The sequence below is a fragment of the Caloenas nicobarica genome, chromosome 32 (genome assembly GCF_036013445.1).
Source record: "Caloenas nicobarica isolate bCalNic1 chromosome 32, bCalNic1.hap1, whole genome shotgun sequence".
NCBI lineage: Eukaryota > Metazoa > Chordata > Aves > Columbiformes > Columbidae > Caloenas > Caloenas nicobarica.
The window spans coordinates 146,291-164,332 of record NC_088276.1 but is presented as its reverse complement, the minus strand read 5'-3'; the positions used below and the strand labels follow the sequence as shown (position 1 = coordinate 164,332).

The 18,042-nt window shown below is 64.6% G+C and overlaps 3 protein-coding genes across 5 annotated transcripts; 2 read left to right on the top strand and 1 right to left on the bottom strand.

Annotated features, from left to right (window-relative positions):
• The first annotated feature begins 498 nt into the window (after nucleotides 1-498).
• Nucleotides 499-6,129, top strand: CNIH2 (cornichon family AMPA receptor auxiliary protein 2). The gene is given in 8 exon segments (XM_065654128.1): nucleotides 499-579; nucleotides 1,929-1,996; nucleotides 2,836-2,884; nucleotides 3,516-3,548; nucleotides 3,550-3,584; nucleotides 4,490-4,534; nucleotides 5,031-5,174; nucleotides 5,913-6,129. Coding segments are annotated over 8 exon segments (483 nt in total). The 3' UTR covers nucleotides 5,941-6,129.
• A 781-nt stretch (nucleotides 6,130-6,910) lies between these two features.
• ZFPL1 (zinc finger protein like 1) lies at nucleotides 6,911-14,248 on the bottom strand. Of its 3 annotated transcripts, none has more exons than XM_065654113.1 (8): nucleotides 14,205-14,248; nucleotides 13,893-14,106; nucleotides 13,364-13,470; nucleotides 12,515-12,626; nucleotides 11,098-11,291; nucleotides 8,728-8,811; nucleotides 8,248-8,356; nucleotides 6,911-7,173 (listed from the first exon to the last, which is right to left on the bottom strand). In XM_065654113.1, the coding sequence occupies exons 2-8, from the start codon at nucleotides 14,018-14,020 to the stop codon at nucleotides 7,005-7,007; spliced, it is 903 nt and encodes a 300-aa protein (XP_065510185.1). In that variant the 5' UTR covers nucleotides 14,021-14,106; nucleotides 14,205-14,248; the 3' UTR covers nucleotides 6,911-7,004. The 3 variants fall into 3 exon arrangements, with proteins under 3 accessions (XP_065510185.1, XP_065510186.1, XP_065510187.1); XM_065654114.1 differs by having other exon boundaries at nucleotides 8,248-8,350; XM_065654115.1 differs by lacking the exon at nucleotides 14,205-14,248 and adding an exon at nucleotides 9,494-9,548 and having other exon boundaries at nucleotides 13,893-13,972.
• On the top strand, nucleotides 14,244-18,008 carry FKBP2 (FKBP prolyl isomerase 2). Its single transcript, XM_065654116.1, has 6 exons — nucleotides 14,244-14,341; nucleotides 14,803-14,937; nucleotides 16,657-16,769; nucleotides 17,329-17,375; nucleotides 17,509-17,547; nucleotides 17,895-18,008. Exons 1-6 carry the CDS (start codon nucleotides 14,330-14,332, stop codon nucleotides 17,954-17,956), a joined length of 408 nt encoding a protein of 135 aa, XP_065510188.1. The 5' UTR covers nucleotides 14,244-14,329; the 3' UTR covers nucleotides 17,957-18,008.
• Nucleotides 18,009-18,042: the final 34 nt, after the last annotated feature.

Below are 18,042 nucleotides of genomic sequence, written 5' to 3'. Positions count from 1 at the left end.
TGCAAAGGGAAGAAGAGGGGGTGCAAAGGGTGGATGCATTGGGGTGCAAAAGGGGGTGCAATGGGGGAATAATGGGGTGCAAAGGGGAAATAATGGGGTGCAAAAGGGGGTGCAAAGGGAAGAAGAGGGGGTGCAATGGGGGAATAATGGGGTGCAAAAGGGGGTGCAATGGGGGTTGTAATGGGGTGCAAAAGGGGGTGCAAAGGGGGAACAATGGGGTGCAAAGGGGTGCAAAAGCGGCTCCAAGCGGCTGCAAAGAGCAGCGAAATCCCCTCCCCCCCCCCCCCCGCCGCCCCTCCCCCTTTCTCCCCGCCCCCCCCCACGTGTCCCCCCCTCCCCCCCCCCCCATCTCCGGTTCCACCCGAGCCCGTTCGGGCCATGGCGGCCGCTCCGAGCCGATAGGGGGCACCCCCCTCCCCCCCCACAACAACCACCCCCCCCCCTTTTCCCCGACCCCCCCATGCCGGGGACCCCCCCGTGCCCCCCCCCCTCCCGGCCATGGCGTTCACGTTCGCCGCCTTCTGCTACATGCTGACCCTGGTGCTCTGCGCATCCCTCATCTTCTTCGTCATCTGGCATGTGAGTTGGGGGGGGGGGAACATTTTAATTTTGGGGGGGGGGACATCGGGGGAATTGGAGACGTGGGGTTTTGGGGGGGTCTGAGGGGTGCGGGTGGTATTGGGAGCATCGGGGATTCGAACCCGGGTCCGGAGGGATATAAAGGGGAGAGACCCCCCCCCCACCCCGGGAATTGGGGATATTGGGGGGGTCTGGGGGGGGGGGAGGTGCGGTTGGTATTGGGAGCATCGGGGATTCGAACCCGGGTCCGGGTTGGGATTCGCACCTGAGTCCGGGGGGATATAAATGGGGGAGACCCCCCGGGAATTGGGGATATTGGGGGGTGCGGGTGTTATTAGGATCATCGGGGATTCGAACCCGGGTCCGGGGGGATATAAAGGGGGGAGAGAGACCCTTGGGGGCGAACCCCAGGAATTGGGGACAAACTGCAGGAATTGGGGACAAACCGCAGGAATTGGGACAAACCCCAGGAATTGGGGACGCGGGGTTTGGGGGGGTCTGGGGGGGGTGCGGGTGGTATTGGGAGCATCGGGGATTCGAACCCGGGTCCAGGAGAGAGAAATTTGGGAGAGACCCCTGGGGGGAAAAACAGGGACCTGTATCCACCATCTGGGATTCGAACCTGGGCCTGGAAAGGTGGGGTGGGGGGGAACATGTAGTGGTGGGAAAAGGAACACTTCGGGGGGGGGACACAATTTGGGGGGGTCTGGGAGTGCGGTTGGTATCGGGAACACCCGGGATTCGAACCCGGGTCCCCGGGGCTCGGGGGGGATCGCGACTCATCGTTGTTTCCCGGGCAACGGGAGGGATGCGGGAACGGGGGGGGGGGCGTTGCCAGGCAACGGCGGCAGCGAGGGGGCGGGGCCACGGCGGGGGCGGCGGTTGCCTGGCAACGGGGGGGGGATGGGGGGAATTGGGGGGGGGGGAATGTGGGAAATTTTGGGGGGGGGAATAATTTGGGGGGGGGGGACACGGCGCTTCAGTCCCGCCCCCGTTTCCACGGCGGTTGCTAGGCAGCCGCCGTTGCCATGGCAACGGGCCGCAGTTACACTCCCCCCCCCCATCTTAAAGGGGACCCAGGCGTCCGGGTGCCCCCCCCCATTATTTAGGGGACCCAGGAGTTCGAGCCCGCCCCCCCCCCCCAAAAGGGGACCCAGGCATCCGGGTGACCCTCCCCCTTAAAGGGGACCCAGGCGTCCGGCTGCCCTCTCTTAAAGGGACCCTGTTCTCCTTCCATCATTTAGGGGACCCAGGCGTCCGGGTATTTTTTGGGGGGGGGGGGGTGTTCCCGGGACGCCTGGGTCCCCTCACGTGCCCCACCCCCCATTTTTGTGCCCCCCCCCCCCCAGATCATCGCCTTTGACGAGCTCCGCACCGACTTCAAGAACCCCATTGACCAGGGGAACCCGCCCGCGCGGTGAGGACCCAGGCGTCCGGGAGCCCCCCCCCCCCCCCAACTCGGGACCCCTCCCCCACTCATGGACCCTCCAACCCCCCCCCCCCAAATATGGACCCCCAACCCCCATGGACACAGGAATCCGGGGACCCCCACACACACACACATTGGAGGGACCCAGGCGTCCGGGAGGGAACCCAGGCGTCCGGGGACATCCCCCCCAAAACATGGACCCAGGCGTCCGGGGACCCCCCCCCCCCGCATTGGAGGGACCCAGGCGTCCGGGTGCCCTTGACCCCCATCTCCCCCGCCCCCCCGCGTCGGGGAGGGGGGACCCAGGCGTCCGGGTTGGGGGAGGGGGTGAGAGAGAGAAAAAAAAAAAAAAAAAAAAAAAAAATCGAGGTCGGTGTCTATTTATAGACCCCCCCCACCCCCCCCAAACAAAAACGGGGTCGGGGAGGAGGGACCCAGGCGTCCGGGCGCTGCCCCTCCCCCCGACCCCATTCCTGGGCCCCCTCCCCCCCCCCCAGCAAGAGAGAACCCAGGCGTCCGGGACCCCCCCATGGAGGAACCCAGGCGTCCGGGACCCCACCCCCATGGAGGGACCCAGGCGTGCGGGGGGGGGGCGGGGGGGGGGGGCGGTCTCAGAGGAACCCAGGCGTCCGGGACGGGTCTCAGGGGGACCCAGGCGTCCGGTACCCCCACCTTGGAGGGACTCAGGCATCCGGGTGGGGAGGGACCCAGGAGTCCGGGAGAGGTCTCAGGGGGACCCAGGAGTCCGGGGTGTATCTGGGGAGCCCCCCCCCCCCCCCCCAGTTTTGGGGCCCCCCCCACCCCCCCATTTCCTCCGCTCCCCCCAGCGCGAACGCCTTGAAGAACATCGAGCGGATTTGCTGCCTCCTGCGCAAGGTGGGGGAGGGGCCGCACCCCAAAACCCCCCCAGGGGACACCCCCCCCCCCCCAGGACCCCAAAACCCCCGGGACCCAAAACTCCTCCCCCGGGGACCCTTTAATTCCCCCCCCCATGCCCAGCCAGAGGTGGGTGGAGCCTGAAGGGAGGGGCGTGGCCTCTGAAGGGGTGTGGCCTGGAGGGGGGGCGTGGCCTTTTAGGACCCATTGTCACCAAGGGGGCGTGGCCTCGTGGGCGTGGCTTGTGGGAAGGGGCGTGGCCTGGAAGGGGGCGTGACCTATAGGGCTCACTAAACCCTGATGGGGGCGTGACCTCGGAGGGGGCGTGGCTTGCGGGAAGGGGCGTGGCCTAAGGAGGCGTGGCCTTTAGGACCCATTGTCTCTAAGGGGGAGAGAGGGGGCGTGGCTTGGGGGTAGGGGGCGTGGGTTGCGGGGGGGCGTGGCCTCGGAGGGGGCGTGGCCTTTAGGGCTCATTGTCCCTAAGGGGAGCTGGGGGGGTGGCTTGGGGCAGGGGGCGTGGCTTGCGGGGCGGGGGGGGGCGGGGCTTGGGGCAGGGGGCGTGGCTTGTGCGGAGCAGGGGGCGTGGCTTGCGGGGCAGGGGGCGTGTCCTGACGGGCGCGGGCGCCCCCAGCTGGTGGTGCCCGAGTACTGCATCCACGGGCTGTTTCTGCCTCATGTTCCTGTGCGCGGCCGAGTGGGTGACGCTGGGCTGAACCTGCCGCTGCTGCTCTACCACCTCTGGAGGTGACGGGGGGACACGGGGACATGGGGGGACAGGGGGACACTGGGGACATGGGGACATTGGGGACATGGGGGGACATGGGGGACATTGGGGACATGGGGACATTGGGGACATGGGGGACATTGGGGACATGGGGACATGGCGGGACATGGGACATGGGGGGACAGGGGGACATTGGGGCTGAACCTGCCGCTGCTGCTCTACCCACCTCTGGAGGTGACGGGGGGACAGGGGGACATTGGGGACATGGGACATGGGGGGACATGGGGGACAGGGGGACATTGGGGACATGGGGGGACATTGGGGACATGGGGACATTGGGGCTGAACTGCCGCTGCTGCTCTACCACCTCTGGAGGTGACGGGGGGACATGGGGACATTGGGACATGGGGACATGGGGGGACAGGGGGACATGGGGGGACATGGGGGGACAGGGGGACATGGGGGGACATTGGGGACATGGGGGACATTGGGGGGACATGGGGGACATGTGGGACATGGGGGGACATGGGGACATTGGGGACATGGGGGGATATGGGACATTGGGGCTGAACCTGCCGCTGCTGCTCTACCAGCTCTGGAGGTGACGGGGGGACAGGGGGACATGGGGGACAGGGGGACATGGGGGGACATGGGGGGACAGGGGGACATTGGGGACATGGGGGGACATGGGGGGACATGGGGGGACAGGGGGACATGGGGGGACATTGGGGACATGGGGGACATTGGGGCTGAACCTGCCGCTGCTGCTCTACCAGCTCTGGAGGTGACGGGGGGACAGGGGGACATTGGGGACATGGGACATGGGGGACATGGGGGGACAGGGGGACATTGGGGACATGGGGGGACATTGGGGACATGGGGACATTGGGGCTGAACCTGCCGCTGCTGCTCTACCACCTCTGGAGGTGACGGGGGGACAGGGGGACATTGGGGACATGGGGGACATGGGGGGACAGGGGGACATTGGGGACATGGGGGGAAAGGGGGACATGGGGACATAGGGGAACATGGGGGGAAAAGGGGACATTGGGGGGGACGGGGGGGACAGGGGGATAATGGGGACATCGGGGTGTCATGGGGACACTGGGGACATGGGGAACAGGGGGACATGGGGGCACGTTGGGGCCCCCCATTGTCCCCATTGCCCCGTTGTCCCCATTGCCCACAATGTCCCCAATGTCCCCATTGCCCCAATGTCCCCATTACCCCCAATGTCCCATTGCCCCCATTGCCCACAATGTCCCCAATGTCCCCATTGCCCCCATTGCCCACAATGTCCCCATTGTCCCCAATGCCCCCATTGTCCCCATGTCCCCCATTGCCCCCAATGTCCCCACTGCCCCCATTTCCCTCATTGCCCCAGTGTCCCCAGTGTCCCCAATGTCCCCACCACGTCCCCAGGTACTTCCACCGCCCGGCTGATGGCTCCGACGGGATCTTCGACGCCGTCTCCATCATGGACGCCGACATCTTGGCCTACTGCCAGAAGGAGGCCTGGTGCAAGCTGGCCTTCTACCTCCTGTCCTTCTTCTACTACCTGTACAGGTACTGGGAGCACTGGGAGGGACTGGGGGGGACTGGGGAGAGTGGGGGGGGGTTAGGAGGGGATGGGGGGGCACTGGGAGGCACTGGGAGGCACTGGTGCATGTAGGCCTTAGGCCTGCTCTACTTTTACCAGTACCAGTACCAGCACTGGGAGGCACTGGGGAGACTGGGGGTGACTGGGGAGAGTGGGGGGGGGGTTAGGAGGGGGTTGGGGGGCACTGGGGGGCACTGGGAGTGAACTGGGAGGCACTGGTGCATGTAGGCTTTGGGCCTGCTCTACCTCTACTACTACCAGTACAGGCACTGGAGGGGACTGGGAGGGACTGGGGAGGACTGGGGCAGATTGTGGACACTGGTAGGGGGCACTGGGAGGCACTGGGGGGCACTGGGATTGAACTGGGAGGCACTGGTGCATGTAGGCCTTGGGCCTGCTCTAGCTCTTCTACTACCAGTACAGGCACTGGGAGGCACTGGGGAGACTGGGTTGACTGGGGGTGACTGGAGGGGACTGGGGAGAGTGGTGGGGGGGTTAGGAGGGGATGGGGGGGGCACTGGGAGGCACTGGGAGTGAACTGGGAGGCACTGGTGCATGTAGGCCTTAGGGACTGGGAGGGACTGGGGGCGACTGGGATCAGACTGGGAGGGAACTGGGAGCACTGGGAGGCACTGGAAGGAGCTGGGATTGTACTGGGACCTACTGGTCCGTACTGGGATCACCATGATTCCCATTCCTCCCAGTATGGTCTACACACTGGTGAGCTTCTGAAGGGGCCCTGCCCCGCCCCCTGCTGCTGCCCGGACGCCTGGGTCCCCTCCCGGATGCCTGGGTCCCTCCTGGACGCCTGGGTCCATCCCCGGACGCCTGGGTCCCTCCCCGGACGCCTGGGTCCATCCCCGGACGCCTGGGTCCCTCCCGGACGCCTGGGTCCATCCCCGGACGCCTGGGTCCCCTCCCGGACGCCTGGGTCCATCCCCGGACGCCTGGGTCCCTCCCCGGACGCCTGGGTCCATCCCCGGACGCCTGGGTCCCTCCCGGACGCCTGGGTCCCTCCCCGGACGCCTGGGTCCCCTCCCGGACGCCTGGGTCCCTCCCGGACGCCTGGGTCCCCTCCCGGACGCCTGGGTCCATCCCCGCCATGACCCCAGCCTGGGGAGCGGGGGAGGGGCGCTGGGAGCCCCCGCGGGTGGGGGAGGGGAGGGGGGAGGGGGCGCTTCCCAGTTTGTCCCAGTTCAGCCCCCGCTGGGTCCCCCTGTGGCTCAATAAAGACAAACGGCACCAGTGACGGACTGGGGGGAACTGGGGGGGAACTGGGAGGGAACTGGGGGGGAACTGGGAGGGAATTTGGGGGGAACTGGGACAAACTGGGGGGGAACTGGGAGAGAATTTGGGGGAAACTGGGGGAACTGGGGGGGGACTGGGAGGGAACTGGGAGAGAATTTGGGGGGAACTGGGGGGGGGGGTCACGGGGCGGCCCCTCCCCCCCATGACCAGACCCCCCCCCAGCCCCGCCCCCACCCACAAGACCACGCCCCCTTTTATTCCCAATGGGCGGAGCCACGTGGCCCAGAGAAAACCCCGCCCCATCAAGCCCCGCCCCAACCATCAAGCCCCGCCCACAATCCCGAGACCACGCCCCCTTATATTCCCTCTGGGCGGGGCCACAGTGAAAACCCCGCCCCCCCAAGACAAAACCCAAGCCCACAATCACAAGACCACGCCCCTCCTTTATTCCCGGTGGGCGGAGCCACGTGGGCCAGAGAAAGCCCCGCCCACAAGCCGAGGCCGCGCCCCCCATTGGGAGGGGGCGGAGCCTTTCCCGGGGGGCGGGGTCAGTGTCCCACGGGCAGGTGGGGGAGGGGCAGCAGGGCGGGCTCGGCCCCGCCCCCCTCGGCCCCGCCCCAGCTCCGCAGCGCCCCCAGCAGGAGCACGAGGGCGGCGAAGGCCCCGCCCAGCGCCAGCGCCAGCAGCGGCGGCCGGGGGGCGCCCCGGGGCCCGCACCTGCGGGACCCACAAGTGACCCCCGAGTGACCCCCAACTGACCCCCGAGTGACCCATAACTGACCCCCAAGTGACCCGCCGGATCCCCGCGGTGACCCACAAGTGGCCATTGGGACCCACTGAACCCCCACCGTGACCCACAAGTGGCCATGGCGACCCACAAGTGACCCCCAAGTGACCCATAACTGACCCCCAAGTGACCCGCCGGACCCCCACGGTGACCCACAAGTGGCCATTGGGCCACAGTGACCCAAAAGTGGCCATTGGGACCCATAAGTGACCCACTGAGCCCCCACAGTGACCCACAAGTGGCCATTGGGACCCATAAGTGACCCACTGAGCCCCCACAGTGACCCACAAGTGGCCATGGCGACCCACAAGTGACCCAAAAGTGACCCCCAAGTGACCCCCGCAGTGACCCACAAGTGGCCATTGGGACCCACAAGTGACCCACAAGTGGCCATTCAGACCCATAAGTGACCCCCAAGTGACCCGCCGGACTCCCGCAGTGACCCACAAGTGGCCATTGGGACCCATAAGTGACCCACTGAGCCCCCACAGTGACCCACAAGTGGCCATGGCGACCCACAAGTGACCCCTAAGTGACCCCCAAGTGACCCACCAGACCCCCACAGTGACCCACAAGTGGCCATGGCGACCCACAAGTGACCCGTAACTGACCCCCAAGTGACCCGCCGGACCCCCACAGTGACCCACAAGTGGCCATTGGGACCCACTGAACCCCCACCGCGACCCACAAGTGGCCATGGCGACCCACTGAGCCCCCACAGTGACCCACAAGTGGCCATGGCGACCCCCAAGTGACCCGCCGGACCCCCACAGTGACCCACAAGTGGCCATTGGGACCCACAAGTGGGTGACAAATGTCCCCTAAGTGAACCCCCCCAGCCCCCCAAGTGCCCCACAAGTGCCCCCCTGGACCCCCACGTACCTCCCAGCCCCACAAGTGCCCCCCAAGTCCCCCCCCAAGTGACCCCCATTGACCCCCAAGTCCCCCCCCCCAAGTCCCCCCTGGACCCCCAAACCTCCCCCCCAGCCCCCCAAGTGCCCCACCTGTTGCGGGGGGGCGCCCCCCGGGGGTTTCTCTTCCCGTATTTGTCGTCGTCGGGTCCGGGGGGGTCCCGGTTCCCGCGCCCCCCAAGTGGCTTCCGGGGGCCTGAGCCTGGGGGGTCCCAGCCCCATAGTGACCCCCCCAGCCCCACACTTGGGGGTCCCAGCCCCATAGTGACCCCCCCAGCCCCATATTGGGGTCCCAGCCCCACACTTGGGGGTCCCAGCCCCATAGTGACCCCCCCAGCCCCACACTTGGGGGTCCCAGCCCCATAGCGACCCCCCCAAACCGCCCAGCCCCATATTGGGCTCCCAGCCCCATAGCGACCCCCCCCAGCCCCACACTTGGGGGTCCCAGCCCCATAGCGACCCCCCCAGCCCCATAGCGACCCCCCCAAACCGTCCATCTCCATATTGGGCTCCCAGCCCCATAGCGACCCCCCCCAGCCCCACACTTGTGGGTCCCGCCCCCCAAGTGCTCACCCTGCGGCGCGGGGGCCCCTCCCCCCATGTGGACGACGGCGTGGGGGGGGGGGGAGGGGCGGGGGGGGGGCGGCTCCGGGGGGGCTGCAAAACAGGGGGGGGGGGGCCCAAAATGTTGGGGGGACCCCAAAAAATGGGGGGGGGTGACCCCCCCCTTGTTTTTGGGGTGGGTTTTGGGGTCCCCAGGGGGTGATTTTTGGGGTCCCCCCCTATTTTTGGGGTCCCAGGGACCAATTTTGGGGTCGTCAGGATGTTATTTTGGGGGTCCTCCCCATTTTTTGGGGTGCCGGGGGTTATTTTGGGGTCCCAAGGGCATTATTTTTGGGGTCCCCCCAATTTTGGGGTCCCTGGGGGTGATATTTGGGGTCCCCAGGAGTGATATTTGGGGCTCCCAAAGGGGGTGATTTTTGGGGTCCCCCCCATTTTTGGGTCCCAGGGGCAAATTTTGGGGTCCCAGGGACATTATTTTTTGGGGCTCCCCCATTTTTGGGGTCCCAAGGGTGAGTTTTGGGGTCCTGGGGGGGTGATTTTTGGGGTTCCCCCCTATTTTGGGGGTCCCCAGGGGGTTATTTTTGGGGCCCCCCCCATTTTGGGGGGTCCCGGGGACAAATTTTGGGGGTCCCAACAGGGTGATTTTTGGGGTCCCGGGGGTGATTTTTGGGGGGTCCCAAGGGTGATTTTGGGGGGGTCCCGGGGGGTGATTTTTGGGGTCCCGGGGGGTGATTTTTGGGGTCCCAGGGGGTGATTTTTGGGGTCCCCCCCTCACCGTTCCATCCCCCGTCCGGCGCCTCCAGCTCAGGATCGGGCCCGGGGTCCGGGATCTGGGGGGGGAGGGGCGGGGGGGGGTCACCCCCACATCGGGGAACCCCCAAAGTGGGGAGGCTGGGGGAACTGGGACGAACTGGGACAAACTGGGAGGGAACTGGGGGGGAATTTGGGGGAACTGGGATGGACTGGGGGGAACTGGGACAAACTGGGGGGGAATTTGGGGGAACTGGGAGGGAACTGGGACAAACTGGGAGGGAACTGGGAGGGAACTGGGAGGGAACTGGGAGGGAACTGGGAGGGAACTGGGATGAACTGGGACAAACTGGGAGGGAACTGGGGGGGAATTTGGGGGAACTGGGATGGACTGGGACAAACTGGGACAAACTGGGACAAACTGGGATGGACTGGGAGGGAACTGGGAGGGAACTGGGAGGGAATTTGGGGGAACTGGGACGAACTGGGACAAACTGGGAGGGAACTGGGGGGGAATTTGGGGGAACTGGGAGTGAACTGGAACAAACTGGGATGGACTGGGAGGGAACTGGGGGGGAATTTGGGGGAACTGGGAGGGAACTGGGACAAACTGGGACAAACTGGGAGGGAACTGGGAGGGAACTGGGAGGGAACTGGGAGGGAATTTGGGGGGAACTGGGACAAACTGGGAGGGAATTTGGGGGAACTGGGATGGACTGGGGGGAACTGGGAGGCGAGCGGAATATTTTTGGGGTGTGAGTGGAATATTTTGGGGGTGTGGGGGCTGATTTTTGGGATCCAGGGCTCGATTTTTGGGGGGTCCGGGGTCGATTTTGGGGTGCAAATGGGGATTTTGGGGGTTCGGGGGGGTCGATTTTTGGGGGTCAGGGGGTCGATTTTTGGGGTGCAAATGGGGATTTTTGGGGCCCAGGGGGATGATTTTGGGTGTCTGGGGGTCGATTTTTGGGGTGCAAATGGGGATTTTTGGGGTCCAGGGGGTCAATTTTTGGGGGGTCTGGGGGGTCAATTTTTGGGGTGCAAATGCGGATTTTTGGGGTCCAGGGGGATGATTTTGGGGGGTTTGGGGGTCGATTTTTGGGGTGCAAATGGGGATTTTTGGGGTCCGGGGAGTCGATTTTGGGGGGTCCGGGGGTTGATTTTTGGGGTGCAAATGGGGATTTTTGGGGTCCGGGGGGTCAGTTTTTGGGGGGTCCGGGGGTCAATTTTTGGGGTGCAAATGGGGATTTTTGGGGTCCAGGGGGGTGGATTTTGGGGGGTCCGGGGGGTCGATTTTGGGGGGTCCGGGGGGTCGATTTTTGGGGTGCAAATCGGGATTTTTGGGGTCCGGGGGGTCAGTTTTTGGGGGGTCCGGGGGTCAATTTTTGGGGTGCAAATGGGGATTTTTGGGGTCCAGGGGGGTGGATTTTGGGGGGTCCGGGGGGTCGATTTTGGGGGGTCCGGGGGGTCGATTTTGGGGGTGCAAATGGGGATTTTTGGGGTCCAGGGTGTCGATTTTTGGGGTCCGGGGGGTCGATTTTTGGGGGTCTGGGGGTCGATTTTTGGGGTGCAAATGGGGATTTTTGGGGTCCGGGTGGGGGGGGGGGGGTGTCTTATTTTCGGGGGACTCACCGCGGGGAGCCCGAGGCCGGGTCGCGCCCAGGGGGCGCAGCGGAGGCGGCGCCGGAGGGCGGCGGCCACCGGCCCCTCCAGGTTGGGGGGCGGGAACACGGGCCCCCCACACGTGGGGCAGCGGTGGCCGGCGGGGGCCGTGCGGGGGGGCAGCGCCCGCGCCCGGCTCGACAGGCACCCCCAGTGGAAAACGTCTGCGGGGAGAGGAAACACAGTCATTTTGGGGATCCCCCCCCAAAAAAAAACGGGGTCCGGGGCGCAAAACGGCTCGAAACGGCGGTTTCGGGGACCCCCCCAACCCAAAAAGTGGTTTCGAGGCCCCGAATTGTCCCAAAAAGGCGGTTTCGAGGCTCCCCAGAAACATGAAAAGTGGTTTCGGGGACCCCCCCCAACTCAAAAAGTGGTTTCAAGGCCCCGAATTGTCCCAAAAAAGCGGTTTCGAGGCTCCCCAGAAACATGAAAAGTGGTTTCGGGGACCCCCCCCAACCCAAAAAGTGGTTTCGAGGCCCCAAATTGTCCCAAAAAGGCAGTTTCAAGGCTCCCCAAAAACACAAAAGGCGGTTTCAAAGACCCCCCCAAACCCAACAAATGGTTTTGAGACCCCCCCACTATCCCAAAAAGGTGGGTTTGGGGCTCCCCAGGATCACAAAAGGTGGTTTCGGGCCCCCCCCCCAACCCAAAAAGTGGTTTTGAGGCCCCAAATTGTCCCCAAAAGGCAGTTTCAGGGATCCCCCTGAAACCAAAAAGTGGTTTCAAGCCCCCCCACACCCCAAAATAACCGTTTCCAGCCCCCCCATGCCCCAAAATAACCGTTTCAAGCCCCCCATGCCCCAAAATAACCATTTCAAGCCCCCCCAATGACCATTTCCAGCCCCCCATGGTGGTTTCGAGGCCCCCCATGCCCCAAAATAACAGTTTTGAGCCCCCCCAATGGCCGTTTCCAGCCCCCCATGCCCCAAAATAACAGTTTCAAGCCCCCCCCACCCCAATATAACAGTTTCAAGCCCCCCCATGCCCCAAAATAACCGTTTCCAGCCCCCCCCATGCCCCAAAATAACCGTTTCCAGCCCCCCATGCCCCAAAATAACCGTTTCCAGCCCCCCATGCCCCAAAATAACCGTTTCCAGCCCCCCCATGCCCCCAAATAACCGTTTCAAGCCCCCCCCATGCCCCCAAATAACCGTTTCAAGCCCCCCCCATGCCCCAAAATAACCGTTTCAAGCCCCCCCCATGCCCCAAAATAACCATTTCAAGCCCCCCCATGTCCCCCAATGGCCGTTTCCAGCCCCCCCATGCCCCAATATAACAGTTTCCAGCCCCCCCATGCCCCAAAATAACCGTTTCCAGCCCCCCCGCGGCCGTTTCGAGTCCCCCCATGCCCCCAAATAACCGTTTCCAGCCCCCCCGCGGCCCCCACCGTAGCAAACCAGGCGCACGGTGTCGCGGTCGCTCAGGGGCGAGCGGCACAGGGGGCAGTCGGGGCTGTAGTCGCTGTCCTGGAGCCACTGGAGGTACGAGCGCACCACGCACTGCGAACCAGTACGGACCAGTACGGACCAGTACGGACCAGTACGGACCAGTACGGACCAGCATGGACTGGTGACCTCCCACTGACCTCCCAAGGACCTCCCAGTCACAGCGCAGGTATGAGCGCACCACACACTGCGAACCAGTATGGATCAGTATAGACCAGTATGGACCAGTATAGACCAGTATGGACCAGTATGGACCGGTGACCTCCTGGTGACCTCCCAGGGACACTGGAGGTACGAGCGCACCACACACTGCAAACCAGTATGGACCAGTCTGCACCAGTATGGACCAGCGACCTGCCGCTGACACTCTCCCGTTGTCCCCCAATTCCTCCCAGTTTCCCCCAGTTCCCTCCCAGTCCCCCCCACTCCCCCCCGGTCCCCTTCCCAGTCCCTCCCAGTCCCTCCCAGTTTCCTCCCAGTCCCTCCAGTCCATTCCCAATTCCCTCCCAGTGCTCCCAGTCCATTCCCAGTCTTCTCCCAGTTCCCTCCCAGTGCTCCCAGTCCCTTCCCAGTTCCCTCCCAGTGCTCCCAGTCCCCCCCACTCCCCCCCAGTCCCCTTCCCAGTTCCTCCCAGTCCCTCCAGTCCCTTCCCAGCTCCCTCCCAGTGCTCCCAGTCCCCCCCACTCCCCCCCAGTCCCCTTCCCAGTCCCTCCCAGTCCATTCCCAGTCCATTCCCAGTCCATTCCCAGTCCCCTTCCCAGTCCCTCCCAGTCCATTCCCAGTCCCCCCACCTTGGTGTGGCCGCTGACCAGGCAGCTCTCGCAGACGTTCACTCGGTGCTCGAAGCAGAACAGGTTGGTGACCCTGCGCTTGGGGCACTTGCACAGACCCATGGCGGCTGCAGGCGTCGGGGACCAGGCGTCCGGGGGGACCCAGGCGTCCGGGGGGACCCAGGCGTCGGGACAGAGCGGGGGGGAGGGGGGACCCAGGAGTTCGGGGGGGAGGGGGGGACCCAGGAGTTCGGGGGGGAGGGGGGGACCCAGGAGTTCGGGGGGGAGGGGGGGACCCAGGAGTTCGGGGAGGGAAGGGGGGACCCAGGAGTTCGGGGAGGGAAGGGGGACCCAGGAGTTCGGGGGGACCCAGGAGTTCGGGGAGGGAAGGGGGGACCCAGGAGTTCGGGGGGAGTAGGGACCCAGGAGTCCCAGGAGTTCGGGTGGACCCAGGCGTTCGGGGAGAGCGGGGACCCAGGAGTTCGGGGGCGACCCCAGGTGTCCGGGAGGGACCCAGGAGTTCGGGGGGGACCCCGGGGTTCACACTCACGGGCTCCTATAGCGACGCTCTGCCCCGCTGGCACCGGCACTTCCGGGCTCGTCGCTCCTTACCACCATCACTTCCGTCCGCGACCGGAAGTGTGGCCTAACCCGAGGGGGGGTTGCCACACTCAACATGGCAGCCGGGCCCCGCCCTCTTCCTGCCCGCTGACGTCAGATCCGGCGGTTCGAAGCCGCTAATCAACCCCGCGGGGCGCTTCCCGCTAATGAGTCGCTAATTAGGGCCGGGCGGGGCGGGGGGCGCGTAAATTAGCGGCTCATTAGCGCTAAATTAACGAGACACACCCACACCCCCCATTACCATGGCGACCGCGCCGGCCACTTCCGCTTTCCGGCCACGTGACTCGCGGCCGGAGGACCCCCGGAAGGGGCGTGTCCCACGGGCGCCCCCGCCTCTTCCGGTCACGTGGTTCCGGGCGGGCGGGAATGGCTTCCGAGGTTGGGGGGGGGGGGGGGAGGGGATTTTTGGGGCATTTTGGGGGGTTTTGGGGGGTCACGTGGGGTCGGGGGCCACGTGGGGGTCGCCCGGGGCGGGGGGGCTGGCGGTGGTGACGTCACGGGGGGTGGGGGGGGAGGGGGGGGGTCAGTGACCCCCTGGTGCCCCCTATAGATTGGGGGGGGGGGGTCACTAATCCTATGGCGCCCCCTATAGGCCGGGAGGTGTCGCTGAGACTCTGCGGTGCCCCCTATAGATTGGGGGGGGGGGGGTCAGTGACCCCCTGGTGCCCCCTATAGATTGGGGGGGGGGGGTCAGTGACCCCCTGGTGCCCCCTATAGATTTGGGGGGGGGGTCACTAATCCTATGGCGCCCCCTATAGGCCGGGAGGTGTCACTGAATCTCTGCGGTGCCCCCTAGAGGCCGGGGGGGGGTCCCTGATCCTCTGGGGCGCCCCCCGCAGGTGCTGCTGCTGCTGCTGCTGTCGGGGGCGCTGGGGGCGGAACCCGCGCGGAAGGTGCAGATCGGGGTGAGGAGGAGGATGGAGAACTGCGGGGAGAGGAGCCGCCGGGGGGACCTGCTGCACACCCTGTACACGGTACCGCTCGCGCTGGTTAAACTGGGGGGACTGGGAGAGGAGGGGGAACTGCGGGCAGGAGGCCTGTTACGTACCATATATACGGTAATGAACTGGTTAAACTGGGAGAGGAGGGGGGAACTGCGGGGAGGAGGCCTGTTACGTACCATATATACGGTAATGAACTGGTTAAACTGGTTAGACTGGGAGAGGAGGGGGAACTGCGGGGAGGAGGCCTGTTACGTACCATATATACGGTAATGAACTGGTTAAACTGGTTAGACTGGGAGAGGAGGGGGGAACTGCGGGGAGGAGGCCTGTTACGTACCATATATACGGTAATGAACTGGTTAAACTGGCTAGACTGGGAGAGGAGGGGGGAACTGCGGGGAGGAGGCCTGTTACGTACCGTATATACGGTAATGAATGGCTGTACTGGTTGTACTGGTTAAACTGGGAGAGGAGGGGGGAACTGCGGGGAGGAGGCCTGTTACGTACCATATATACGGTAATGAATGGCGGTACTGGTTAAACTGGGAGAGGAGGGGGGACAACTGCGGGGAGGAGGCCTGTTACGTACCATATATACGGTAATGAATGGTTGTACTGGTTAAACTGGGAGAGGAGGGGGGAACTGCGGGCAGGAGGCCTGTTACGTACCATATATACGGTAATGAACTGGTTAAACTGGGAGAGGAGGGGGGAACTGCGGGGAGGAGGCCTGTTACGTACCATATATACGGTAATGAACTGGTTAAACTGGTTAAACTGGGAGAGGAGGGGGGACAACTGCGGGGAGGAGGCCTGTTACGTACCATATATACGGTAATGAATGGTGGTACTGGTTTAAACTGGGAGAGGAGGGGGGAACTGCGGGGAGGAGGCCTGTTACGTACCATATATACGGTAATGAATGGTGGTACTGGTTAAACTGGGAGAGGAGGGGGGAACTGCGGGGGAGGAGGCCTGTTACGTACCATATATACGGTAATGAACTGGTTAAACTGGTTAGACTGGGAGAGGAGGGGGAACTGCGGGGAGGAGGCCTGTTACGTACCGTATATACGGTAATGAATGGCTGTACTGGTTGTACTGGTTAAACTGGGAGAGGAGGGGGGAACTGCGGGGAGGAGGCCTGTTACGTACCATATATACGGTAATGAATGGCGGTACTGGTTGTACTGGTTAAACTGGGAGAGGAGAACGGACAATCGTGCGGAGAGGAGACCTATTACATATGATATATACGGTACTGAACTGGTTATACTGGTTGTACTGGGGGGAGGAGCTGGCGAGGGGTTCGTACTGCTGTGTACTGGTTCGTACTGGTTCATACTGGTGTGCACTGGGTCATACTGGTGTGTACTGGCTCATACTGGTGTGCACTGGGTCATACTGGTCTGTACTGGTTTATACTGGTGTGTACTGGTTCATACTGGTCTGTAGTGGCTCTGTGCACTGGTTTATACTGGTGTGTACTGGCTCTTACTGGTCTGTACTGGCTCATACTGGTGCGCACTGGTCCATACTGGTGTGTACTGGTTCATATTGGTGTGTATTGGTGAATACTGGTGTGTGCTGGTTCATACTGGTCTGTACTGGCTGTGTGCACTGGTTCATACCGGTGTGTACTGGTCCATACTGGTCCGTACTGGTGCGTACGGGTTCAAACCGGTTCGTACTGGTCCGTACTGGTGCGTACGGGTTCAAACCGGTCCGTACTGGTGCGCACTGGTGCAGGGGCAGCTGGAGGACGGCTCCCAGTTCGACAGCAGCCTGAGCCGGGACCAGCCGTTCGTGTTCTCCCTGGGGACGGGACAAGTGATCAAGGGCTGGGACCAGGGGCTGCTGGGGTGAGGACCCAGGCGTCCGGGGGACCCCGGAGTGCCCCAGGGACCCCGGAGTGCGGGGGGACCCAGGCGTTCGGGAGGGGACCCAGGAGTTTGGGAGGGACCCAGGCGTCCGGGAGGGGACCCAGGCGTTCGGGAGGGGACCCAGGCGTTCGGGAGGGGACCCAGGAGTTTGGGAGGGACCCAGGCGTCCGGGAGGGGACCCAGGCGTTCGGGAGGGGACCCAGGAGTTCAGGGGGTCCCAGGCGTTCGGGAGGGGACCCAGGCGTTCGGGAGGGGACCCAGGCGTTCGGGGGGTCCCAGGAGTTCAGGAGGGGACCCAGGAGTGCGGGGGGACCCAGGCGTTCGGGAGGGGACCCAGGCGTTCGGGAGGGGACCCCGGAGTGCCCCAGGGACCCCGGAGTGCGGGGGGACCCAGGAGTGCGGGGGACCCAGGCATTCAGGAGGGGACCCAGGCGTCCGGGGAACCCGGAGTGCCCCAGGGACCCTGGAGTGCAGGGGGACCCAGGCGTCCGGGAGGGGACCCAGGCGTCCGGCCCGTGACCTTTGCCCTTTGCCGCAGGATGTGTGAGGGCGAGAAGCGGAAGTTGGTTGTTCCCCCCGAACTGGGTGAGCCCCAAACCCGCGGGGACCCCCAAGGGGAATTTGGGGTGAAATCCCCGGATTTGGGAGGTTTGGGGTGGGGGAGGGGTTGGTGCCGCCCCTCCCCCCCCTGACCGCCCCTCCCCCCCCCCCCCCCCAGGGTACGGGGAGCGCGGGGCCCCCCCAAAATCCCCGGTGAGTTTGGGGCAAAAATGGGGAGAATTGGGCAAAAATGGGGGGGAAATTCGGGCAAAAATGGGGGGGGGATTTGGGGGGAAAATGGGGGAAATTTGGGGGGAAAAATAAGGGGGGGTTTTGGGGTGAAAAGTGAGGGATTTGGGGGGAAAAATAGGGAAATTTGGGGGAAAAAAGGAGGGATTTGGGGGGAAAAATGGGGAAGATTTGGGGGAAAACCGGGGGAAATTTGGGGGGAAAATGGGGGAAACTTGGGGTGAAAACTGGGGGACTCGGGGGTTGAGAGTGGAAATTTTGGGGGGAAAAAGGGCGATCTGGGGCTGGGGGCCGGGGTGACCTCCCGCCCTGCAGGGGGCGCTGTGCTGATTTTCGAGGTGGAGCTGCTGAAGATCGAGCGGCGGCCGGAGCTGTAGGGGGCGCCCCGGGCCCCTCCCCCCCAACCGGGGGTCCAGAGATGGGGCGGGGGGAGGGGAGGGACCCAGGAGTTCGGGTGCCCGGA